Consider the following 27908-nt stretch of genomic DNA (forward strand, 5'->3'; position numbering starts at 1 on the left):
ATCTTTCAGATAATTATGCGTCTTAACGTAACATCGCTCCAGTTCCAACCTTTTATATAAATAAATGAAGTTCACAACACCTTGTGATGGACTTTACACCTTCCTAACACACTTCATATTCATGTTCACGCTCATGTTGGCTCTCATCATTAGAGGTAATTATGACAAACGCATGGCTGTGGGATAAATATCTCTATCAGGCATTGAACTCTAATCTTCTATACGTTTTACTGAACTAGAAAACATTGAGAAAAAAAAAACTGCACTGGTGAAGCAGAACACGGAGTCACGCCGCAGACTTGTTCCTAAATATCATAAAATCTAAAGTGCAAGGAACCATGGGCTGTGTTTTGGCAGGGATCTGGCCATATGATATGTATCATGATCCAGGGGGCTGCAATATGATATTTTGCATATTGTGATATTTCTTAGTTCATGAATAGGATATCATTTTAGGAAATCTATCATTAAGAACACGCCAGCATATGCAAACCTTAGCTAAAAATTTTATTTAAATCAGAACACAGTGGGATCTGCATTTGCATGAATTCATCTAAAATGATGCTGCTAAACTAAACCTCCTAAACCAACCAATACCACGAAACCTGTGCCAGTCTTACCCATACCTGTGGCAGTCTTACCCATACCTGTGCTAGTCTCACCCATACCTGTGCCAGTCTTACCCATACCTGTGCCAGTCTTACCCATATCACACCTCAGTGCCATCAAGTGTTTGGTAATTATCATTTTATCTAACAAGGTAAGTACATATTATTTTTTCAATTATATGCACAGTTGTTACAGGGATTAATGAGTGTATTGTATTTATATCTATTAGCATTAGGCTAGTAGTCCTCAGCGCTGTGTTTTCTGTTCTCTAACTTTATGTTCTTAAATGTAGCATCATTTCACTGTACTGCGTCGGCTCTATATGGGTAAAATGACAATAAAAGCTTCTTGACTTTCAAGATCTGAGCGCTAACTAGCGTTTGACATCTACAAGCTACGATCCCAAAGAGGCAAGAAAATAAAGAGTAAGAGACACTATTATGTTAGTATAATATAGTGCATTCTAGCTTTAGTTTTGTGTATATAGCACTGTTCTTTAAGCCACAAATGAAGCTTTGTCTAGTTATAAGTGCAACCAGGAACATTTTCCTGCCTGAAAAATAAACTGCATATAAACAAAGCATTCCCTTTGATGAAACTCAGAGCCCCCTGGAAACAGGTTGATATTCACACTAACATTACTGACGTGGCCTTATGCTAGAAATTCCTGTCACTGCCTGGTTCCTCTCAAGGTTTCTTCCTTATGCCGTCTCGGGGAGTTTTTCCTCTCCACAGTCGCCACCGGCTCGTTCATCAGGGACAAACTTACACTTATAAAGAACATATTTATTTTATCACCACATTATCTGTGTAAAGCTGCTCTGAGACAATGCTCATTGTTAAAAGTGCAAAACAAATAAACATGAATTAAATTGAATTAAAGTTCAGAGATAAGAAGACTGCGATCTAGTAGCCCGGATCTAAACTTAAAACAAAACAACTACCATGAATCTCGTAAAAATCATTTTTAAATATCGATATTGCGTTGTTGAGAATCGATACCGTATCGCCAAACTCACATATAACGATATTTTTTTTACAATTCAATTTAATTCTAATATAAAACAAGTATAATTCAAGATTTATTTTCAGCCAATGGCATTTAATCAAGTTTGATTATTGGTTCTTCATTGGAAAAAGGTTTGGACACCTGGGCTGTAGAGAAAATACAGAACATTTCACCTTCAGTCTCTTTTATTTCTTTCCATACATTAGTTTTTGAACATTTTTATCAGTCGAGTGAAATCAGTAAACGTTCAAAGTATCGTTATGTTTATTGTTATAATGAAACTTTATAAGAATAAAGGTTGTACTTTGATTGAATTGTAAAGCACTTTTAGTCAACTTGTGTCGTTTTAAACATCCATAAAGACTGAAATCATGTAAACATCACTTCATTTTACTGAACTTCGTTCTAAGACCCCCAGCGAGATCCTAAAATCTCTATACGTTACGTCACTTTAATACAATAATGTATATTTAAAATTTCATGAATTTTGTTACTGAAAACAGTTTAAAATGTTATTCCTAACGTTCCTGAATATTCCGTAGCGCTGCAGATTTCCGCAAATTTTAAGATCATCTGCAACTCGCCGTTAGTTCCAGATCAGAACCTGCTAAATTTCCGAACCGCAAATTATCGGGGGTTGACTGTTCACACAAACGTATTTGGAAACCGGAATTTTCCAGCCATATGTGGTTCTAACTACAGAAATGGAGACACAATTGTAAAGGACGTCTTTGGATGCTGTAGCATTCATATTTTCCCTTCACTTAAACTAGGAGACCCCAAAACCTGTTCCAGAGTGACAATGCTCCTGTGCACAAAGCCAAAGAATCTGACCTTGAGTCTTGTTTTGTCCTTCAGCTGTTACATACTAGAAGAGGAGCGTACATTTTTATGCGAGGAACCGGATTTTGAAGAGCAACATTGACGAAGGAGAAGTTCATCCATGTCGGGAACAAGGATGATTTTTAGATTGACAGAAATGTAACAGTAGAGAAGGTCAGAGTACGTCCTGCCGTAAGCCAGATGCTCAGGAACATGCAGATGATGGGTGTGAGAAACTCCACAAACATCTGGATCATGTGGACTTCATGCCACTGGAACACAAACACAGAAGAAATTGGAAATGAGTAAAAGGAAAAAAGCTGAAAAAGTTCTACAAATCAAACCACCATAAAAGATTTTATTATGGAATGAGAAGAAAAACTTCATAGACTTGAGAGATCTGACCATTTCATTAAATAATGATCACACTAACAAATAATTTATTAATAATGTACCATTTTACATAAGAGCCTCTGTATTTGTACTTTAAAAATTATTTGGTAAAAAACCCTAATTGATTTAGTCTTTATAATCTGTGGTTCAAGCAGAGAGCTCCAATACACTCACACCGATTTAGAAAATATATAAAATTAATAATAATACACATCTGTTTTTTACATTTTTATATCTTCTAGCTTACGTCATGATGATGAAATCCAGAGTTTATCCCTGAGTCCAGCATTGCATACATTATATAGCTATTGTGTCACACTGCCCTCTAGTGGTTGATGGAAGAAGACACGTCACATTAATTAGCGGTAGTATATTCATTTGTTCTTTTAGCCAATCTAGTAAATTGGACAAAAATATCCAGAGAGCATCTAAAGCTACATCAGACTCTTTAGCTCTCCAATATTTCTTCACACAGCAGAGTATATGAATGTATTGAGCTGATCCCCATAACAACTCCCATCTTCAGCAATCTTTAAAATGTCAACTCACAATGTAAAATCTCAGATTACCATGAAATGAAGAATGATGGAAGAATCACCTCAGATTGCTGTGGATGTTAATGGAAATGCTAAGTGACTCGCTCGATGCTTATTTATTACTGATGTATTCAAAGACTAAAAAAAAGTGCCATCTTCCTAATAATTCAGAAGAAATTTGTGCATTGTGAAACTCTTCAGCAACCCTGGAGTGGATCCTAATTTTAACATCGGGAAGATGGGGGTGTGAAACTCACTGTAGGTAACAGGACATACTACACTCATGTACAGGGGTCTCCAACATCTCAAACATACACTATATGGACAAAAGTATTGGGACACCTGACCTTTCCTGCTGTATGTGGTTCTTCTTTAAACTGTTAGCACAAAGCTGGAGGTACACAATCGTACAGGACGTCTTCGGATGCGGTAAAATAAAATGTTGCATTCAATTGAACTTGGAAACTCAAACCTGTTCCAGCATGGTGATGCCCCTGTGCACAAAGTGAGCTCCTTGAAGGTCTGGTTTTCATGCTTTGGAGAGGAAGATCTCCTGCTATAGAGCTCTGATCTCATCCCTACTGAACACCTTTGGGATGAATGTGAACGCTGACTGCACCCCAGGTCTCCTCACCTACATCAGTACCTGCCTTTCATAACACTCTTGTGGCTGATGAACACAAATGTCCACAAGCACATTTTGTCTCCACCAGAAGAACTTTTGTAAGAAGGAGAACAGGAAAGACGATGTGATCGGACTTCCTCACCCCCACACTCACACATGGAGGTGGGAGTTTGGGTTCAGTGAAAGGAAGCCTGAACCAACATGTCTCCCATTCCGTACTTCATCATCCATCATTCAGTTCCGTCTGGACTGCGGCTCATTGGATCGACTTCACCGTACAACAAGGCGATGAGACGAAGCCCACGTCTGAGTTCTGTACACGTTATTTAGAGAGCAGACAGACGTCTGGAGTGATATCTATCATGGAACGACCTGCCCAGTCACCAGTCACCACACTAAATCATGTTTAAGGAGAATTTTTAGTGAAAATATTGTGGATATAACAAATATATTTGTTTGGTCAAAAGACATTTGCAGGCATTAACTATTTACATCACCAAGTGTGTTACATAGAAACAGGAGGAACATGCAAACATGCTCCCAAAAATCTAAACACTACCGGTTTCTAAACCTTTTACCGACTCTGTTTCAGTTAAATGCTGCTTTTTCCCTCTTTTTCTCATCAATCTCTCTCTCTCTCTCTCTCTCTCTCTCTCTCTCTCTCTCTCCCATCACTTGGTCTTTTTAATTTCCTAAACTAAAGAAACTTTTGAGAGATCTACAAACTCCATACAGATTAACACACAAAGTCTAAGGTTAACCCGAATAATCATATAATCCTAAAAATGTAAAAATGGCCATTAGTGGACTCACGAGTGACATCATATGAGTTCTTTTGGAAAGTAAGAAGGTCAGAATTTAAGTTAACCAGCTGATTTTGTACTTCCTGCTGGGAGAAAAAAAACACAAACACAAATACAAACCATCAAAAAATTCAAATGTTTCCACTACAACTACCATTAAAAACCATCAGCTTTTCACCTTTAAAACCATCACACAAAGGTTTCCATGAGTGTGTGTGTTTGTGCCCATTATTATATCATAAACTCAAAGAACTTACTGAAATCTGGATGCTTAATGACGTCATAATAGTCCATAAAGCAACAAATTGGCAATAAAAAAACCCTCAGGGACCATAAAAGTTTCCATTAAAGGCGATAGAATTCCCATTATAAGCATTAAAACCATTAGAAATTCACGGAGAGTTTCTATTGTTCAATTTCAGCGCGGTGGTGTTTATAGTGCGGAGATTGTTGCTCTATTTTGCCCCCTAGTGGAGTAACAAAGAATAGCCTCCTCATCAAAAAGTTTGTTATTCAATTACAGTCGATAAAACAAATTTCAATTTATAATAAAGACTCTAAATGGTTAATGCCTTGTTTTCCCTAATTTTCATAATCATTATCATTCAATCATTATCATCTTCTTCTATATAGCTTCTTTAAGAGAGAGTTCCTTGTGTCAAGCCACTCCTGAACCAGAGACAACGTCAGAGGTGTCTTACCTGGGCTAAGGACAAAAAGGACTGGACTGTTGCTCAGTGGGCCAAAGTCGTCTTTTCAAATGAAAGGAAAGAAAATGTTGTATTTCATGTGGAGATCAAGGTTCCAGAGTCTGGAAGAAGAGAGGAGAGGCACAGAATCCAAGCTGCTTGAGGGCCAGTGCAAAGTTTGCACAGTCAGTGGTGGTTTGGGGAGTCGTGTTTTTTTATTGGTCTTATGAAGTATTACAGTTTTCTGAGATGGTTAAACTGGTGGGCTTTTGTTAAATGTGAGCCAAAATCATAAAGATTATGCACCTGTGTATATATATATATATATATATATATATATATATATATATATATATATATATATATATATATATATATATATATCCCTTGTTTCATCTCTGGATTTATGTAAGTCATAGTGACAGTTGTGAGCAGTGCTTTGGTCTCAACACAGTTCCTTTTAAAAATAAATTGGTGGATATTTATATTTTTAGCCACCAGGGGTCACCAGAGTACAAAAGAAGAAAACATGAACGTATCTCTAAATAATAAAACACTCAGTATCTCCATATTTTGGGCAGAGCCAGGTACTGGGTCATGATGTGGTGTTAAGTTTGGTTTGATGGAAAAAACATAAACACAAAACATAATTACAAACATCACAAAATTCTAATGGTTCCCACTACAAGTACTATACTAAACCATCAGCTATAAAACCATTACACAAAGGTTTCCATGACATTGTGTGTTTGTGTCCATTATTATATCATCACCACCCAGAGAACACAGTGTACCTACTGGATTTTGGATGCTAAATGATGTCCTAATGGTTCCTAATGGTGTCCAGTAGACTCCATCATGTGATCTAAAAGCTTCCAAAAGTGTTCTGTTGGTCCCTGATGGTCTCAGTATTTAAATAACCAATAAAAATACTACAGGGATCGTTAAAGTTTTTATTAAAGATTCCATTAAAACCAGTACAAGATCTTGTAGGATTTGTATCATTCAGGTTTAGAGTGGTGGTGTTTATAGTGCCGAGTTTGTTGCACCATTTTGCCCCCTAGTGGAGCAACAGAGAATAGCATCTTTATAAAAAAAATTAAATTAAATTATTGTCCACAAAACAAATGTTAAATTTTAAATGGTTGATGCCTTGTTTTCCCTAACTTTCATTATCGTCTTCTTCTATATAGCTTCTTTAAGAGAGAGTTTTAAATTAGCCACAGGTAAATAAAATGCCATTTGACTCTTCATTAGCAATGTAAATATCTGATATAAAAGACAATAATGAATGTAGGCCATATAAAGGTGTAGATTTGATTAAACTAAGTAAAATTGACGATGTATATTTGAGTAAAGATAACAATACATGATATACTGTATGTAACTCCTACAGTGGCGGGCGGTCAGGGCCAGTAAATCTTCTCTGCTGGCCAAAACACTGTCCGAAGCACTGACCTACATTTACAACCTAAATTCTAATATTTGTTCCATGAAATTGTATTAATTTATTCCCAACAGTTTATTCTCTTCATTTCGTTGCGTTTCTCTCGGCTGCACTGCTTCCAGTACGTGTATGTGTATGTTTAGATTTTTTGTCCAATCAGATTTTAGTCTCTATGTGCTGCCATGTTTATCTAATCTGCCCAGAGCCTTCAGAGTCAGTACTGCTGGCCTTTTTACCACTGGATTACAGCCTCTAGGGGTGCTGCACATTATGAGTCTGCATCTCTGGTGAGTAGGTTGTATTTTATTTACATTTTTAATGTTTTTGTCATGTTATTAGACGAATATTGATTCTGAACTGCTCCAGATGTTGTAGGTGCACAGTTGTGGTTGTAGTGTAGAGGTTTGGAGTCTTAACTGGGTTTCTTGCTTTAGTAAAATGGTTTTCACCTCCATATGTGAAATGTTTCTCTGTAATGCCACACGTTGTTATATTGTGATTTTGTATTGTATTGATGGTTTCTATAATTGCTACGTGATAGTGGTGGTTTTAAGAGGTGGATTAATTTGGGTAAGTCCCCACTGAAGAGTTTTACTGAAGGAAGTTGAACATCTGGTGAAGTTTCTGTTCTATTCTGGGAGAAATGAAACTATTCACAGTCATGTTCATGTAAATATTAATTACACCTCTGTTACCACTTTTAGTTCTCTGCAAAATGAGAATTTAAATGTAGGCCATTTACAAGTAAAAGCATAATCTAAAGCCTCAAAAACAACCACGAGGTTAAAGAGCATGATGATAACAAATGGTACTTTATGTGAATAAAACAGAAGAGTGAACCTGAAAAATTAAATCAGCAGATGGAGTGCATAGTCAGAACTTCTGATCTAAAGAGGAAACTGTTAAATATTAGATCTCATGAGTAAAGCTCAGAGTTTAATGTACTGTGTTTAACAGAAACAAAAAGAAAATCAACTACTGAATGCCACTAGTCCTCCTGGGTATAATTATATACACCAGCCCCGTCTAAATGTCAGAGGAGGCAGTGTCACAGTTATTTATAATAATCAACGCACAAAAAAAACACATTTGTAGTTTTTTACACCAACATAACATATGCAGCTTCCAAAAAATGTCCAGTCAGTCATTTGTATTAATTATTATTTTTAGTTTCCAGGGTCCCATTCTGAGCATTTGTATTGTTCTGTTTCAGTGTGGTGGTGTTTATAGTGCTGAGTTTGATGCTCACTTTTGCCCCCTAGTGGGAAAACAGAGAATAGACTCTCCTCTAAAAACTTTGTAATTCAATTGATGTCCATGAAACAATTTAAACTTCATAATGTGGACTTTACATGGTTGACACTGTGGTCCTAATTCTAAAATGATGAAAATGAGAAGTTCCTAGAAGATCTTTATCTAGAGAGAAAATAAAACTTATGTGTAATGATGATTTATAGCCCAGTACAAACTGTACACACTGAGAATATAAAAAGTACAAAAAACAACACAAAACAGCTCTTACGAGGCAAAATTCCTGTTTTATTTCTGAGACTTTTTTGTCTCTCTTTTGTAATGTACATGTGACTTTTTTACTTGTCACATGTACATTACAATAGAGTGAAATTCTTTCTTCACATTTTCCAGTGATGTGAGGAAGCTGGAATCCGAGTGCAGGATCAGCCATGATACAGCAGCCCTGGAACACAAAGGGGTTAAGGGCCTTGTTTAAGGGCCCAAAAGTGGCAGTTTGATGATACTGGGGCCTGAACCCCTGACCTTCTGATCAGTAACCCTGAGTTTTACCCACTGAGCTCCTACTTCCCATTCTGAGTTACTGAAATGTTTCCTGTCTGTGACGTCCCTTTCATAGGAGTGACATACAGTATGTCATATTTTATTCATTTTTATTACTTTTACCAAATCTGCACTTTAATTCAGCTTAATCTTTATAAAATAATAACTGTAAACTCTAAGTTTATTTTTTAAAAAGTAATTTAGAAATGTATTTTCACACTTTTATTAATTCTGTGTTTTATACTGATGTGAGAATTAAACTGAATGAATGATGATCTAATGGTTTGTTAATAAATAAAGACATGTTCAGTTAAATATCAGTCTCAGCTCTATAATGTGTCTATTTAATAAATATTGTTTTAATAATAAAATATTAACTTTATAATAATGTTTAATAATCATAAAGAAATGTTGAGTAAATTATATTTACAACAAAATATAAATATAATAAATATTTCCATAAGTCTGTAAAATGGGATGAAGATAATTATTGTGAAGTAAATCAGAAAGATCAGGAAATGTTTGAAAATCTACAGATGTGAAAGATGGACTCCTGTTACAGATGTGTTACAGATGTGTGTATTAGTGTGTTAGTGTGGTGTGTTTTCTCTCATCCACAGTGTGTGTGATTGTGTGTATCACATCCTCCCCCTCAGCACCTGCAGTCTCTCCCAGCTGCAGCAGTGCTTCTCTGTACACTCTCACTGACCGAGGTTTTTGTACGATGCTCTAACACTGTGTGAACACATAGCTACTACTGATCACATGAACACTCTGACAGTAGTAATCTCCTGCATCTTCAGTCTGGACTCCACTGATGGTCAGAGTGAAGTCAGTATTCGATCCACTGCCTCTGAAACGAGCTGGAATTCCTGACTGTAAGCTTGTAGCGTAATAGATCAGGAGTTTAGGAGCTTCTCCAGGTTTCTGCAGGTACCAGGCGAGACAGTTACCATTATACACACTGCTACTGGTTTTACAGTTGATGGTGACTGTGTTTCCTGGAACAACAGTTTGCACTAAAAGGAGTCTGAGTCACAGTCACCTGACCTCTGGATCCTGTAGAGAAACATAGATTGTGTTTGTATGCTGTAAAGTGGTGTAGAATTAGTATGAAATGAAGTGTGTGAGGCTGTGAGTTGATGTTAAACTCTCACCTTGAGTCCAGAGGGCCAGTATGCAGATGAAGATGCTGATCAAAGTCATGGTTGCTGTGGGTAAAGTTGCTGAGCAGCAGCTCTCAGTCATGAAGTGTTCAAGTCACAGGACTATAAACACTCACAGAGCACTGAAGCATGGACTGCTAATGCAAAGTGTGTGTGTGTGTGTGTGTGTGTGTGTGTGTGTAAAAACACATTTTCTTTTTCTCTCAGTTTATTTTTAGAAGGTATGAATTTGCATCAATGCAGGAGATGTAGAAGAGTGGAAACCTCTAAAGCTTTTTAATAATTTATTTTATTAGTCATATGTAAGAAAGTGAAAACTGATCCTTAAAACATATTTTTATTGAAATAATCACAACATTGGATGTTTTTATGATGCCACACTGCACCCTGGTGGTGACTCCTGTAACTGTAGACACTGAAGTAACTGAAAGTTACTCTTTTTCTTGTATCTATGCTACTATAAATAATATTTACAGATATTCAGAGTGATTGCTGACGTCGGGTCATTTTTCTCTTAAATATCTGAAGTCTTTTAGCAGGTGAAATTTGATTGTTGGTTATGATTTTATAATTGCATGTAATAACAGTGAGTGTGCGACTCAAACCCGAATTGGCCATGTGAGGTGTGCTGGTGGTCTGTCACAGAATGTGTGAAACTGGTAGTGACAGACTCAAAATAAAAATAGAAAGACATTAGACAAATAAATTAAAGACTTAAAGAAAAGACTGACATGGTCCACCTGGGTGAAATCACATCAAATTACGAAACCATGATTATGAAATCGCTTTAAAATATCAAAATATAATTTTGATTTCCTGCAGCCTTTACTTTCCGTTGCCTCCGTCTTGTATATTTTTGCTTTCGGAAAGGCGATTTTTTTCCCTGTTTGAGGGTTCGAAAGCAGTGAGCAGTGGACATTCCACCAGAACTACAAACACACACTACAGTAATCACATTTAGGTACGTAAATCCTCTGGTGGCGAACATCCAGTTCATTCAGTGTGTGAAGTGTGACATGTTTAGTCAGTCTTTCTCCGTTGTTAGCGATAATTTTATCTGTGAGAAGTATAAGCTAGTTTGCTCTTTGACGGAGAAGATCTTAGCATTAGAGGAGCGCATCCAGAGTCTAGAGAGAAGTAGTGAGTGCGAGAGCAGTCCAGGTTCTGCAGGGGAATGTCTGGATGCCCTAGGTGGAGTTAGCATTCCCCTGACTCCTGCATTAGCGCCCTCGCAGCGGGGCGAATGGGTGACGGCTCGGCGGCATACTCACAAAGACAAAGCTAACGCTAATGCTCGCCCACAGGAGCACCATTCCTCTGCGCTTCACGTGTCCAACAGGTTTGCTCTCCTCAGTGAAGCACCCGCTGAGAAACCTGAAAGAGCTCTGGTTTAAAGACTGGTTTTAACTGCACTGACTCGGGAGTGCAGTTTGCTTCTGATCATCATCACTGTACCCCGCAACTTTGTATATATGCTTCAAATGGACATTTGGTGCAACCCAGATGAGGATGGGTTCCCTCTTGAGTCTGGTTCCTCTCAAGGTTTCTTCCTCATGCCATCTCGGTGAGTTTTTCCTTGCCACAGTTGCTCATCAGGGACAAACATACTTACAAAGAACATATTTACATTTAATCACCACATTATCTGTGTAAAGCTGCTTTGAGACAATGTTCATTGTTAAAAGCGCTATACAAATAAAAATGAATTGAATTGAATTGAATTAAAGAGACTCCATTCTGAGGCACGTGAAATTAGCTAGACCTTTAGGGGCACCAGCAGCACAGGTTATGTGTATACTGGGAGCCAGGGCGCCAGACATAGCAGGTCAGCTTAGATTCTTATGAAAGCACAGGTTCTCTAAGATAGTTTTTCACACAGGAGCTAATGATATACGCCTTTGACAGTCAGAGGTTACTAAGAGTAATATTATAGAGGTGTGTAAATTAGCGAAGGCAATGTCCGATGCAGTAACATGCCCTGGCCCCATCCCAATGCGACGTGGCGATGTAGCCTACAGAAGGTTATGGTCGCTGAACTGCTGGATGTCCGAGTGGTGCTCCAAAAACAATGTGGGCTTCATTAATAATTGGAGCATTTTTGAAGGCAAGGCTGGCCTGCTAGGGCGGGACGGTATCCATCCCACTCGTGAAGGTACTGCTCTCATTTCTTGTAGTATAGGTCATAGTCTAAGAACAGCACTAGTTAACAAGTGACTGTCTAGAGCCAAGGCCAGGGAGCAGACAGACAGGCTAAACCGACCGTCTGCTAGCTGCACAGAGTCGTCACTCAGGATCCACAATATTGTGACTGTGTCTGTCCCCCGAGCAAAACCAAAATATAGGAATTCTCAGAAAGTCTGTTTTAGTAACCTGATTAACATTAAATTAAATAGGACTGAACGCACAGCCAGCACCTCTGATCTAAAGATAGGATTGTTGAATATTAGATCTCTCACTTCAAACGAAATTATTACCGACCAGGAGTTTAAAATAATGTGTTTGACACAAACGTGGATTAAACCGAATGAATATGTAACATTAAATGAAGCGAGTCCTCCTGGGTATAGTTACATACACCAACCCCGTCTAAATGGCAGAGGAGGAGGAGTCGCAGCTATTTATTATAATAATCTAAGCGTCACACCAAAGACTAAACACAAGTGTATAACATTTGAAGTTCTTTACACCAGCATAAAATATTCAGTGTCCGAAAGCAGGTCCAGTCAGTCAATTCCATTAATTATTATTTATAGGCCCCCAGGGCCCTACTCTGATTTTTTCATATAATTTGCAGATTTCATCACAAATTTAGCTAAATCTTTAGACAAAGCATTAATTATTGGTGACTTTAATATTCATTTTGATAATCAGGAAGACTCCTTAAGAGCAGCAGTTGTGTCCATTCTAGATTCAGTTGAAATTAATCAGAATGTTATAGGACCCACTCATAGTGGTGGACACACTCTCGATTTGTTGTTAACATTTGGATTAGAAATAAAAAACTTAGTCATAATTCCACAGTCTAAAGCTATTTCAGACCATTATCTCATCTCTTTTAAAATCTGCCTCAGTCATTGCATTACTACCTCACCAAGTTATCGTGTTAAGCGTACTTTCACGTCAGATACAGCAGCGCGTTTTATCAATAATCTTCCAGAAAGCAAAATTAACAGGGAATAAAAGCACTGCACTAACATACACACCATCATTAGGTAGTAATGATTTCATTAACTTTTTTAATAATAAAATTGAGAACATTAGGCAAGAAATCCAGACGGTTAATATAAATCCAAATTATTTTACAAGTAACCCTGTAGACAGCAGCGTAATTATAGCAGACTATCAACTACAAAGCTTCACTCCTATTCATGAGAATGACTTAATTTCATTAATTTCCTCATCAAAATCATCAACCTGCAATGTCGATCCCTTGCCTACAAGTTTCTTTAAACAGATATCTCCAGAGGTAATTGAACCTGTTTTAAAAATAATTAACTCTTCCATTAGCACTGGTTTTGTACCGAAATCCTTCAAACTGGCAGTTATCCACCCCCTTATTAAGAAACCTGACCTTGACCCATGTCAGCTGTCCAACTACAGACCAATATCAAATCTCCCCTTTATATCCAAAATTTTAGAAAAGGTTGTAGCACAGCAGTTATGCTCACACCTACTTATGAATAACATTTTTAAAATGTATCAGTCAGGATTTCGGCCTCATCATAGCACAGAGACGGTGCTAGTTAAGGTGGTAAATGACCTGTTATTGGCCTCTGATCAGGGTTTTGTCTTCTTACTTGTTTTGCTAGACCTTAGTGCAGCTTTTGACACCATTGATCACACTATACTACTTGTTAGACGAGAACGTTGTTGTAATAAAGGGAACAGCTCTCTCTTGGCTCAGGTCTTATTTGACTGATCGCTATTAGTTTGTTGATGTAAATGGTGAGTTCTCCACACTCTTTGAGGTAAAGTTTGGTGTTCCTCAAGGATCTGTCTTAGGCCCACTGCTTTTCTCTTTATATATGCTGCCTCTTGGTGAAATTATTCATAAACATGGTAATCGCTTCCATTGCTATGCTGATGATACACAGCTGTATATTTCAGCAAAGCCAGATGAGAGAGATCAGTTTAACAATGTTGAGAAGTATGTAAAGGACATTGGACAGTGGATGCTTGATAACTTTCTTCTGCTCAACTCAGATAAGATGGAAGTACTTTTACTAGGACCACATGCAGCTAGAAGCAAACTTTCCGATTACGTAGCATCTCTGGATTGCGTTTCTGTCTCAGTGTGTATGGCTGTCCAAAGACCTTGGTGTTATTATTGACCCTAGTCTTTCCTTTGAGTCTCACGTGAATAATATCACTATGATCGCCTTCTTTCACCTTAGAAATATTGCTAAAATTAGAAATATGATGTTGTTACAGGAAGCAGAAAAACTAGTTCATTCTTTTGTTACTTCTAGATTAGATTACTGTAACGCTTTACTGTCTGAGTGTGCAAATAAGTGCATAAATAAGATTCAGTTAGTTCAGAATGCAGCAGCAAGAGTCCTCACTAGATCTAGGAAATATGACCACATCACCCCTATTTTAATCAGTCTACACTGACTTTCAATCAAATCTTGCATTGATTATAAAATACTACTACGGACGTATAAAGCACTTAACGGTCTCGCACCGCAGTATCTGAGTGAACTTCTGTACCAGTATGATCCTCCACGCCTACTTAGATCAAAAGGTGCTGGCTATCTGTTGGTTCCTCAAATAATGAAGACTACAGCAGGGGGCAGATCTTACTCTTATAAAGCCCCACAGTTATGGAACAGCCTTCCAATCAGTGTCTGGGACTCAGACACAGTCTCAGTGTTCAAGTCGAGGTTGAAAACATATTTATTCAGTCAAGCCTTTGATCAGTAGATTTTTTCTTAGGTAAAGGCTCAGATCTGGAGGGAACATGGATATTGAGTGTTTGGTGAACTGGGATATTTGTATGCTGTCGTCCCCTCACATTCACACCTTTCACATTCACACCAGGTTTGTTGACGGTGGTGTGGTGGGTCGTCTCTTATCCCAGAGATCCCTCATGTCTGTATTACCTTTTGGTTCTCCCTTTTAGTTATGCTGCCATAGCGAGTCTTGCCGGAGTCCAAACTGCACATTGACATTAACTTTAATAAAACAATAAGGACACTTAATAATCTCTCTCTCTCTCTCTTGGTTGAGTTAAACTTGCTCCTGAGGCTCCACTGATCACTGTTCCTGCCCCTCTTCACTCCGTGATTCTTCCCACTTCGTCCAGGCCTGCCTCTGGATAGTGTTCTCTTCGACTGGAGGCCACTCTGTGCAGCTTGGGACGGTTTCTCATTAATGCCTTGGGTGGTTCCATGAAATTCCGGAGTAAGAACGGGCGCTTTGAGGATGGATTGGGCCGTAGTTAATGTCAACAGTCTCCTACACTGACTCAGGAATACAGTTCGCTTCTGATCATCATCACTGTACACCGCAACATCGTATATCTGCTATAAATGGACATTCGGTTCCACTCAGATGAGGATGGGTCCACTCTTTTTCCTTGCCACAGTCGCCACCGGCTTGCTCATCAGGGACAAACTTACTTACAAATAACATATTTACTTATCACCACATTATCTGTGTAAAGCTGCTTTGAGACAATGTTCATTGTTAAAAGTGCTATACAAATAAAAATGAATTGAATTGAACTTCTCAACAAACTCTCCGGATCCTAAAAGTCCCCCCAGCACACAGCTTCTTATATGCGAAACACTCCACCCCAGTTAAGGTGGGCAGGGAAATCCATGGAAGTCCCCCAAGTTCCCTGTTGGTCCATGTGAGCAACTTTGGTGACTGGTAAGAATCTCCTGCAAGGTAAAGAGGTGGAGCAACATCCTCATGAGGCACAAAGGCAGAGCAATGCCCTCTGCAATCCATACATTCAGGTATAGAGGCTGCATGGCACCGTCTAGTGGCCAAGAAATGTAAGTGGGGCTCTCAACAATGTCAGGAAAAACAGGCGGCTTCTGCTCCAGGGCTCAGAGACTGTATGATGCATTCAGTTGGGCTCGGAGACTGGGAGACACCCCAGCAGGTCTCAGAAGCTGGTTACTCCACCCAGTGGGGCTCAAAGGTGGAAGCCAATCTCTGTGCTGCTGGGTGGAGTTTCCCAATAGCTCTCCTATATGACTACGGTGCATATACGTTTCCTGGATCGACTTACTGGTCGTCCTTATATGCCTCCCTATTTTCCACCTCCAACAATTCCTCCGGTTTCTCCGGTTCATACGCACAACTCCTCTACTCAAACTGATCTTGAGCTACTGATCGAGCCTTTTTCCCTCCCGGTCTCCGTCTCTCCTGGCTATTTTCCAACTTCTCCCATGTCAACTGGAGACGATCCTGGTCCATCCTATTCCTCAGAACCTGACACTATCGTTTTTTCACCGTGAACTTTCCCCTTATTTTCTACAACTGCCATTAACCGAATCGATCAGCCTTATCTGCTCACCAGCCTTAATAACATTTATGACATTTACAAGCATTGGGATAATATAATGTATGCTAAACTTTACTCTAAACATGACATGAACTCACTTTATACTGAGATCTCTGCAAAGCTGAGTATTATACTATATTAATGCTGAATAATGGTTACATGTATTAAGCTTGGATTAAAACTAATATAATCAACGTTATGTTATCTAAAGCATATTGATAAATGATATTATATATTAATAGATTCTACTACTGATAGCTGAAGACCTGAGCTAAATTACATGGGTGAACTTTATGCACTCTATTATGCAGGATGAGGAAGATGTCATGCGGTTGTTCTGTAAATTCTGTAAAGCTGCTTTCAGACAATGTCCATTGTGAAATTCACTACAGAAATAAACTTGAACTTCAAAAACACATGACCAAGAAATCTCAAGGTGCAGTGGCTGCTGGGAAATGTGGTCTCTGTCCATAATCCTGAAAAATATTAAACAAACATGTTAAACAAAGTCTTGGCACCACAATTTGACACAATGATCACATCACAAACTAAAGAAACTTTTGGATTTACTGAAAATCTCATGATTACTAATGCAGTTGAAGGTTAAAGGCTCCAGTTCAGGAGGTTCCAGACAGATTTATGGTTAGAACATCAACAACATCAGGGATCATTTGGATGTAATGTATATAAGAATGACAGATTTAATGTTCTGGCCAGTGCGAGAAAAAATGAGTAGTAAAAATAACGTTCACACACAAGTGTATTTTTCTCTCCCACTAGTGATAAAGGAGAATTCAAAATCTCCATCATTGCACTGGATGTTCTGTAACGTTCATAATGAAGTACATTTTACACTCGAGTGATTCAGGATCAGTTGAGTTTTACCAACATGTTCTTTAAAGTAGCACAGACTAACAGAGGTTTAAGATGAACGTGATCGACATGTGATACGAGTGGATTTGCGTTTGCCTTCTGGTTCTTTTGTCATGTGATTGTGTTCTTACAGTCTCCATTTGAGCCCAGAGTCAAAGAGGAGGAACCTTCAGAGGATGTGTGATGGTGGTCTGGAAAGAAGGACATCAAGATCAGTGGAATAGAGAAAAAAGTTTTCAACATTTAATTAATTTCTATAAATTCTGATTTGAGAGCTGTGTATCCGCATCTGTGTATGTGTGTGTATTTATGTATTATTGTGTTAGTGTGGTGTGTTTTCTCTCATCCACAGTGTGTGTGATTGTGTGTATCACATCCTCCCCCTCAGCACCTGCAGTCTCTCCCAGCTGCAGCAGTGCTTCTCTGTACACTCTCACTGACCGAGGTTTTTTTACGATGCTCTAACACTGTGTGATCACCCAGTTAATCTGATGTAAACTCTGACAGTAGTAATCTCTTGTATCTTCAGTCTGAACTCCACTGATGGTCAGAGTGAAGTCAGTATTCGATCCACTGCCACTGAAACGACCTGGAGTTCCTGACTGTAATCTTGTAACCAAGTATATCAGGAGTTTAGGAGCTTCTCCAGGTTTCTGCAGGTACCAGGCAATACGATCACCATCATGTACTCTGCTACTGGTTTTACAGTTGATAATGACTGTTTTTCCAGGAACAACAGTTTGCACTGAAGGAGTCTGAGTCACAGTCACCTGACCTCTGGATCCTGTAGAGAAACATAGATTGTGTTTGTATGCTGTAAAGTGGTGTAGAATTAGTATGAAATGAAGTTGATGTTAAACTCTCACCCTGAGTCCAGAGGGCCAATGTGCAGATGAAGATGCTGATCAAAGTCATGGTTGCTGTGGGTGAAGTTGCTGATCAGCAGCTCTCAGTCATGAAGTGTTCAAGTCACAGGACTATAAACACTCACAGAGCACTGAAGCATGGACTGCTAATGCAAAGTGTGTGTGTGTGTGTGTGTGTGTGTGTGTGTGTGTGTGTGTGTGTGTGTGTGTGTGTGTACTGCAGTGTGATGAGGTTTTTGAACGACGGTTTCATTAGAATGTATCACTGTGGTGGACTTTTGGTGGAGGCTCCAAACTCATGGTGAAAAGTAAGTAAAAGTTGATTCTCTTTATCAGTTACTTTAATGAATAAACTTCAGATAAACTGTAGATTAAAATGATGAGAGTTGAAATTGACATCACATGAAGGATTGATGAGTAATTTATAACAGTATCATGAAGGATCCATAATAAATGTGTATGAACATTCAGCTGCTGTCAGGTCTATAAATGATACATTATATATGAACTATGCAGTAATGAGATTTGTTCGATTTCTTGCACATCATTAATTTCATTATTATTTTATTTGAACACAAAGACATTATTGAGATTCGACACCAGAATGAAGCTGAACAAAGTTCTAGGGGCTCCACGATGTAAAGAGGAATTAGGAAATGTTCTCCTACTGCTGGAACACATTTGTGCTGCTGCAGAGTTTCCAGTTTTGTCTCTATTGGAGTTCAGAGCGTTTACAGAATTCACTCAGTGAGAGTTTCAGTGTTGAAACCCAGTTTTAGATGCAGTTCCTAAATAGAAGTGAATGAAACATGAAATCAGAAAGAAAATGGATTCTGGTGTACAGTTAAAACTCAATTCCCCTCTAAGAGCTTTTCTCACTGTCTAAATGTATAAAACCTTTCTGAGAGTGTTTGTGTTTCTCCTCTCCAGCTCTTCCCACCGTGTCTCTGCTCCTTCCGTCCCCTCTGCAGCTGTCTGAGGGATCATCCTCGCTGCTCTGCCTGCTGTCTGGCTACTCTCCACAGGGGGCGCTGGTGAGCTGGACAGTGGACGGCTCAGAGGTGAAGACCGGCGTTCTGAACAGCGCAGAAGAAGAGAAGAACGACGGTTACAGCCTCAGCAGCACCCTGACCCTCAGCAAAGACCTCTGGGAAAAGGGGGAGGAGTTTATCTGTAAGGTCTCCCATAACAACATGGATCATCCAGTCACGTTCAGAAAGAGTCAGTGTGAAGGCGAGTGAAGCCGAGAGTTGCTTCTGATCCATCTACAATAGAGTTTCAATTCTACACAACGCTGCATTTATGTCTTTCTTCTCTGTTCACTGTCCTGTTGCTCTTCCTGTAGTTTTTGCTGAAATAAAGCTGAGTTCTGGACGTTGTGTGTTTCTTTTATTGGAGTTAATAGTGATGATCAGTGTGATGAGAGAGTGGGATTAGCTGCAGATTCAGTGTGTGTGTTGTGCTTCAGTGAGTTTGACTGAAGAAAGTTGAACATCTGGTGAAGATTCTGTTCTATTCTGGGAGAAATGAAACTATTCACAGTCAAATTCATGTAAATCTCATTTACACTTCACTGATCTCTGTGAAGTGAGAATTTGGCTATTTAAAATGTATTTACAAGTAAATGAATAATCTTAAACCTCAACAACTACAAGGTCAAAGAACATGAGGCCAAATGCTACCTGAAATGACTAAACCACAAGAGTGAACCTGAATAAATCACAGCTCTACAGCAAAAATAAAACACTGAGAAATTAATCAAGACTTAACATGTATAACAGGACACCAGTTGCAACCTCAGCAAGAGTCTAAGGGGAGTCAGGACTCTTTTCACTCAGTGCTTTAAATATTTCTCATTGTAAATAAATATACAATCACTTTCACACTGTTACTTTGAATATATTTTTAGCAGTCTTACCTGTCAGGACTGGGTCTCAAACCCGGGTTGCTTGTGTGAGAGGCAGAAACTCCAGCTATCTGCTGGGGAGGTGATAAAACCCTTTTGTGGAGAGAAATTCAGGTGTGACAAACAATCCAGCTTTTATTATTAAAGTCCACAGAAAAATTGTGAGAAGTTGTTTTTCAGGAACTCGAGCTGCGTCGCAATGCTTTGTGAACGAATCCCAAAGCTCATTCTGTGCTTTTCCAGTGTTCATTCGGCGAATATTCTCCGCACATTTGGTGCATGTCTATGTGAACATTCCCCTCCTTACGTGTTACAGTTCGATGCCCAGGCTTGTAATGATGCCGGATAGCTATCTCTCCCTGGGTGTCGCATCATCCCTTAAGACCGCAAAACTGTAACAAGACGTCAGTGCTGGTGGGTAGGGCTTATGCCTCAGCATGGCTCTTCGCCCACAAAGAGACCGCTGTGGCAGTCTATATCCACTCTAGTCTCCTCCAAGAGGCTCCTATTGTCAGCCCGCTTGAGCACTTCTGGCATTGCCTCCTCCCAACCAGCTGCACGGAAATGGCGTCTAATTTTCGAACACTTATAAGGACAACAGAATCCTCCAGACAGTGCCAGATTGTCTTTAGGCTTGCCCTGATCACTCTCCAGCGTATCTTTGTTTTGTTTGTCTTTTTGTTTCTGACCTGTTTCTGTCCTGACCATTCTGTCCTCCGGCTTCCCGACCGCGCCTGTTTTCCTGACTCTCCCCTCAGCTTATCGGCTCTGCTTTGCTTGCGCTGAACGCACTCCGGTTCCCGGCTTGGCTCTGCTCTGTTCGTGCTGAACGCGCTCCGGTTTCCGGCTTGGCTCTGCTCGTGCTGAATGTGCTCCGGTTTCCGGCTCGGCTCTGCTTGCGCTGAATGCGCCCCGACTTCCGGCTCGGCATCCTCGCCCTCCGTGCACCTCAGCTCTCGGAATCGGCTCCATGAATCGGTTTCATGAATCGGCTCCCTGAATCGACTCTCTGAATCGGCTCTCTGAATCCGCTTCCGGATTCAGCTCTGCACGCACGCTTTTCTCCGCTGCTCTCTTTGCATCTGTCTTGGATCCTAAAACCTGAACTTTCTGACAGAACAATCTGGCCAACATGGATCTCGCGGATGTACCTGCCTCTAGTGCTGCTTTAACAGCCTTGTCTCGCCGACAAGCGGCGCAGGAACAACAAATTCAAAACCTCTCTACAGGCGTGCAGGAAATCATGGGATTTTTGCGCACATGGTTTGCGCACTTGACAGACTCCACACAGGTGCTCCGCCGCCATCATCGCCTGCTGCCCCGGCCGGGCAGGCCCCTGCTTCACCGACCGCCCCCAGCTATGCGTGAGCCTCAGCTTGCGCCGCCAGCCCGATTTTCGGCCAACCCTGACTCCTGCCGCTTGTTTAATATGCAGTGCGACCTGATTTTTAGCAGCCCTCCCAATTCGGTACAGAGCGCTCCAAAGTGGCCTACGTCATTTCCCCCCTGCAGAGCCCTAAGGTGGGCCACCACGGAGTGGGAAAGTCAATCAACCAACTGCAGATCATTCGCCGCCTTTTCTGCCGAACTCCGGAAGGTTTTTGGCTCATCTACGCCACGCCAAGACACTGCCCGCTACCTGATCTCGGCTGCACAGGGGCATCGCTCTGTTGCAGAGTTCGCGGCTGACTTCCGGACCCAGGCCACTGACAGCGGATGGGATTGTGTTGCACTTTACGATACTTTCCTTCAGGACCTCTCCTCTGCCTTTAAGGACGAACTCGCCGCTCGTGATCCACCCCAGGATCGGGATTCACTGATGACCTTGGCTACACGCATCGATCGGCGCCTAAGGGAATGCCGCCGGGAGCGTGGTTACCCCGCTCAGAGCCTAGATCCTCACAGTCCTTTAACTGCAAACAGTTCCCCACCTCGTGTTTCGGGTTTTGGCACCCGTTCTTTTCTCCGCCGCAGGCCATGGAAATAGGACGCCACCACCTTACCCCCCCTGAGAAGGAGAAATGTCGGTCGCTAGGTCTATGCCTCTACTAGACACCGTTGCCCCCATCCGGTTAAAAAAGGTTAGAGAACAAGCACCTGCACCTTGGTATAATAGTCATTCGCATGCCCTCAAGAGAACAGCACGTAATCTGGAGAGAAAATGGAGGAAAACTAAATTGGAGGTATTTAGAATTGCGTATAAAGACAGTATGCTCAGCTACAGACAGGCGCTAAAAGCTGCTAGAGCTGAACACCTGAGCAAACTCATAGAAAACAACAAAAACAATCCCAGGTTCCTTTTCAGTACTGTAGCTAAACTAACTACAAATCAGGGATCTGAAAATTGTGTTCCATCACAGTTTAGTAGTGAGGACATTATGAATTTCTTCACTGAAAAAAATAGATAACATTAGAAAAACAATTGTGGCAGTTCAACCTCTGACAGCATCTCCTGAGACAGTGTTACCTTCAACTCCACAACTCCACTGTTTTACATGTATAGGACAGGAAGAGCTGTATAATGTTATTACCAAAGCTAAATCGACAACATGTCAGTTAGATCCAATTCCTACTAAATTACTGAAGGAAGTGTTATATACAACTGGTGAACCTCTTCTGAATATTATTAACTCTTCACTATCGTTAGGACATGTCCCTAAATCCCTCAAGTTAGCAGTTATTAAGCCCCTCATTAAAAAACCTAATCTGGATCCAAACACACTATCGAATTACAGACCAATTTCAAATCTGCCATTTATGTCTAAGATTTTAGAAAAGATTGTCGCTGCCCAGTTATGTTCCTACCTGCAAGAGAACAATATCTTTGAGGAGTTTCAGTCAGGTTTTAGGCCCCATCATAGCACAGAAACTGCTCTAGTTAAAATCACTAATGACCTGTTTTTAGCTTCAGACCAAGGCTTCATCTCGCTGTTGGTTTTACTAGATCTTAGTGCTGCATTCGACACTATAGACCATGATCTCCTCCTATATCGCTTACAAAATTACATCGGCATTCAGGGACAGGCATTAAGCTGGTTTAAATCCTACCTGTCCGATCGTTACCATTTCGTAGATTTAAATGGAGAGCTATCCAGGCTAATGCAAGTAAATTATGGCGTGCCGCAAGGTTCAGTTCTAGGACCCCTGCTCTTCACAATATACATGCTTCCGTTAGGAAATATTATTAGAAGGCATGGAATTAGCTTCCATTGTTATGCTGATGATACTCAGCTATATATGTCATCTAAACCAGGCGATATAGCTCAATTACCTCGAATAACTGAGTGTGTTAAGGAAATAAGAGATTGGATGACCCATAACTTTCTACTTTTAAATTCTGATAAGACTGAGATTTTGCTCATCGGCCCAAAAACTAGTATACAGAAGCTCCATTCAATGGTAAGAGACCTGGGTGTTATTTTAGACAGCGACTTGTCTTTCAAAAACCATATCAACCAAGTTACAAAAACAGCCTTCTTTCACCTGAGAAATATTTCTAAGTTAAGAAACATGTTGTCTATATCCGATGCAGAGAAGCTCGTCCATGCGTTCATGACCTCCAGAATAGACTACTGTAATGCATTACTAGGTGGATGTCCTGCGTCATTATTAAACAAGCTTCAGTTAGTCCAGAAGGACTTACAAGGTCAAGAAAATATCACCATATAACCCCAATCCTATCGTCCCTACATTGGCTTCCTGTTAAGTTTCGAATAGACTACAAACTATCACTTCTCACTTATAAAGCACTAAATGGTTTGGCTCCCATGTATCTATCCAGTCTTTTAACATGCTACAATCCGCCACGCTCCCTGAGATCTCAAAACTCTGGACTTCTAGTAGTTCGTAGAATAGCAAAGTCCACTAAAGGTGGTAGAGCATTTTCACATTTAGCTCCTAAACTCTGGAATAGTCTTCCTGACAGTGTTCGGGGCTCAGACACACTCACCCAGTTTAAGTGTAGATTAAAAACATATCTTTTTAGCAAAGCCTACACATAACACACATCACATATCATAACCTTGTGCTCCAGAACATCTGATCACATCACATTATCAACTTGTGCTGTGAATATCATGAACAGCAGCTACGCTAATTCCTCTCCACTTCTCTTTCTCTCCCCATCCTGAGACACCCTGAGGTTTGGCCAGCTCCAGTCACCTCCCACCTCGTGATGATTACGGACCTTTGAAGAAGTAGATGCCGAACTCGCAAACATCCTGAACCATCTAGAGACGTAGCAGGTCCCGCTACATGTGTGGAGTTTTGACATTGGACCTCCTGGAGTGTTAAAGGCTCTGGCATGGAGAAGCTGATGCTGGATCTGTGATGATCACAAATGCTGAGCTCATAAAACTCGGAGCTACTAACCATATAGACTGTTTAAGACTGCAGAAAGAACATCACTTATAATCTTATACTCCAGTAATCATGTTAGTTCTCACTGTTCAGTGTTCTGTATTGTTGAAAGATTTATGATCAAACTCTTGATGTCACCCAGATGAGGATGGGTTCCCCTTTTGAGTCTGGTTCCTCTCAAGGTTTCTTCCTCATAACATCTAAGGGGAGTTTTTCCTTGCCACAGTCGCCACGGCTTGCTCATCAGGGACAAATTCACACCATTCACCATCACTGTTGATTTGTGTAAAGCTGCTTTGAGACAATGTCTGTTGTGAAAAGCGCTATACAAATAAACTTGACTTGACTTGACTCTACTGCGGAGGTAAAGGGCACATGGCCGCATCCTGCCCAGTAAAAGGCAAGGCTCATCGGTAAAGGGGGGAGCACCCACAAGCCACTCCTTCCCCGCTCCCTCCAAACCCACTATCTTGATCCACCTTCAGGTTGGCCCCGGAGGCACGGAATTGGCTGCCTTTGTTGACTCTGGGGCTGACGCCGAATTCATCGACCTCAAGCTTGCCCAGCAACTGCTAGTTCCCATGGAAACCCTACCTGAAGCTCTGCTGATCAGAGCCCTGGACGGCAGCCTTTTAGGCCGGGCCATGCACCGCACTAAGCCTCTACTCATGTCAGTGGGGGAATGACATCAGAAGTGGCTTTCCTTCCTGGTCATCTCCTCTTGGCTTCAGAAACACAACCCATGTGTTGATTGGATGACATGGTGTATTCTGGAATGGGGTTGTGCATTGCTTCGGCCACTGCCTTGCTCTCTCTCCACCCAAACCACTGCCGGCCGTCATTCTCGAGCACTCAGATTTAGCATCGGTTCCTGAGATGGCCTTAAGCGCGTGTTTATTAAGGCCTTGGCTACCTCCCTGCCTCCCCACCGGCACTTCGACTGTGCCATTGAACTGCTTCCCGGAACCAGTCCCCCTAGGGGGCGCCTGTATCAGTTATCCGCCCCAGATAGAGCTGCCATGAACCAATATATCCAGGAGTCCTTGGCAGCAGGTATCATCCGACCATCCTCCTCCCCGGCTGGGGCAGGTTTCTTTTTTGTAAAAAAGAAGGATAAATCCCTACGCCCATGTATCAACTACCGGGGTCTTAATGCGATCACTGTCCGGAACCGTTAACCCTTGCCACTTATGGCCTCAGCATTCGCGCTTCTGCATGGTGCCATGATCTTCACTAAGCTGGATCTACACAACGCATACCTCCTGGTGCGAATCAGGGAGGGGGATGAATGGAAGACCGCCTTCAATATCCTAGCCGGTCATTAGGAGTACCTCGACATGCTGTTCGGCCTAACCAATGCCCCGGCCATCTTTCAGGCTCTAGTCAACAAGGTCCTCGCCTACGCTGCCCCCGTCGTCGTTGTAGGGGCCTTCAGTACCTTGTGGATTGGGAGGGCTATGGTCCTGAGGAACGTTCCTGGGTCCCCTCCCGCTTTATCCTGGACCCTGGCCTGATTGCTGGCTTTCATCGGACCCACCCAGAGCAGCCTGTTGGGGAGTCCGGAGCCGCCCTGGACGGGGCACTGTCAGCCCGCTTAAGCACTTCCGGCATTGCCGCCTCAATCACCAAGGAAACGCCCCCTCCCAACCAGCTGCACGGAAATGGCGTCTAATTTCCTAACACATATAAGAATGCCAGAATCCTCCAGACAGTGCCAGATTGTCTTTAGGCTTGCCCTGATCACTCTCCAGCGTATCTCTGTTTTGTTTGTCTTTTTGTTTCTGACTATTCTGTCCTCCGGCTTCCCGACCGTGCCTGTTTTCCCGACTCTCCCCTCAGCTTATCGGCTCTGCTTTGCTCGCACTGAACACGCTCCAGTTCCTGGCTTGGCTCTGCTCTGCTCGCGCTGAACGTGCTCCGGTATCCGGCTCGGCTCTGCTCGGCTCACGATGAACGCGCTCCGGTTTCCGGCTCGGCTCTGCTTGCGCTGAACGCGCCCCGACTTCCGGCTCGGCATCCTCGCCCTCCGTGCACCTCAGCTCGCGGAATCGGCTCCCGGAATCGGCTCCATGAATCGGCTCCCTGAATCGGCTCTCTGAATCGGCTTTCCAATTCAGCTCTGCACGCACGCTTTTCTCCCCTGCTCTCTTTGCATCTGCCTTGGATTCTAAAACCTGAACTTTCTGACACCTATGGCTCACCCTCTCGGATCCTTCTGACAGGGACAGAGCTGTGCTGTCATCTCGCCTAGGACTTTTCCCTGAAGAAAGTCGAAACAGCTTTTTTAAAGCTATTGCGTCTTCCTATGAGTCTTCTGGTTGCCCTGCTTTGTTCGGGGTCAGAGCACACTCGACCTGAAGTGTGGTAGCCTCTAAGCCTTGGTCCTCTGGAGTTTTCCTCCAAGACATCTGTGACACTGCCTAGTCCATCTGACCTTTGTCAGGTTCTATAACCTCAACCTCTTTGCCACTCCTGGATCCCTTCGACCTAGGTGTGCCCAAACACACTAGTCAGGGACTGGTCCATCTAGTGGTATTGGACTCTCTGCCTAGCCGGCGTCCCTGCAGCGCTTCCTTCTCATTTACAGAAGCTGTCACCGGCTTCACTCCATGTGCTTTTTATAGCATTCTGGTCGTGACGTCACCCTGCCGGTGATGCCGCACTTTCCATTGGATGGATTACACGTGGCATTCAGATAGTGGGCAATGCGGAAGCGTTCCCAAAGCCTTGCGATGCAACATCTCGTTCTCTCAGGGAAATAGGGTTACATACGTAACCTAGAGACATTTCTAATAAAACAAGCAAGCAGAGAAATAATCAGGTCATATTCTGGAGAGAACGCAAAAGCAAACAAACACAAACACAGTCTTACAAAGGGAAGAAACTCAGGAAAAGAAAGAAGACACAAAATCGAAACAATGAGACACAAAATGACATCAGAGACGAAAAACTTAGCAGTAAAGCATAACTAATAAGATACATAAAATAATGGTAATTATAACAAATCGGGGAACAATGAAGAACAAAAAGAGAGAAAAACTGGTAATTAAAGAAAAAAACAGGCAAAACACACTGAAGAACAGAGACTTACACGGGGCGCTCGTGAAATTACAGAAGGCTCTAAAAACACGCTCTGAAAAAGGGGAAACATTATATCAGAAAAACACATCAGAACTGAAAACACATATCAGGTGAATGAAATCATGTCATTGATTATAATTGTAAATGGATGGTTAATTTTGGACCCAGTTTCAGAGTTTAAACCTATCCCGCTTTATGAGGAATAAATGAGTAAACTATTTGCATGAACAGTGTGAATGTGATTAATGCACTATAACTTGGCAGATCCAAAAGAAGATCACACCAGGAATCCCTGTGCTTCCAGGCATTTGCTTCATTACCAAACTACTGGGTAGAATAAATACACATGGAGCAGAAACACCAACAAAACAGAATATAAATGAAAAAATCAACGCATGAAAAATTACCAACTT

General features: G+C 41.3%; 1 long non-coding RNA gene and 2 gene segments (V, D, J or C); 1 reads left to right on the forward strand and 2 right to left on the reverse strand.

Moving 5' to 3' along the window:
* Nucleotides 1-1785: 1785 nt before the first annotated feature.
* On the reverse strand, nt 1786-5241 carry LOC124401489. Its single transcript, XR_006928573.1, has 2 exons — nt 5055-5241; nt 1786-2712 (listed from the first exon to the last, which is right to left on the reverse strand). It is a non-coding gene; the product is annotated as an uncharacterized LOC124401489 (long non-coding RNA).
* Nucleotides 5242-9227: 3986 nt separating this feature from the next.
* LOC124400988 lies at nt 9228-18125 on the reverse strand (the record flags this gene model as incomplete). The annotated part of the segment is given in 3 exon segments: nt 9228-9728; nt 12150-12156; nt 18021-18125. Coding segments are annotated over 3 exon segments (384 nt in total), but the record flags the coding sequence as incomplete, so codon positions are not given.
* Nucleotides 18126-18182: 57 nt separating this feature from the next.
* LOC124400986 lies at nt 18183-19523 on the forward strand. The segment is given in 2 exon segments: nt 18183-18457; nt 19080-19523. Coding segments are annotated over 2 exon segments (321 nt in total).
* The last annotated feature ends 8385 nt before the right edge of the window (nt 19524-27908 follow it).

The sequence above is a fragment of the Silurus meridionalis genome, chromosome 18 (genome assembly GCF_014805685.1).
Source record: "Silurus meridionalis isolate SWU-2019-XX chromosome 18, ASM1480568v1, whole genome shotgun sequence".
Lineage (NCBI taxonomy): Eukaryota > Metazoa > Chordata > Actinopteri > Siluriformes > Siluridae > Silurus > Silurus meridionalis.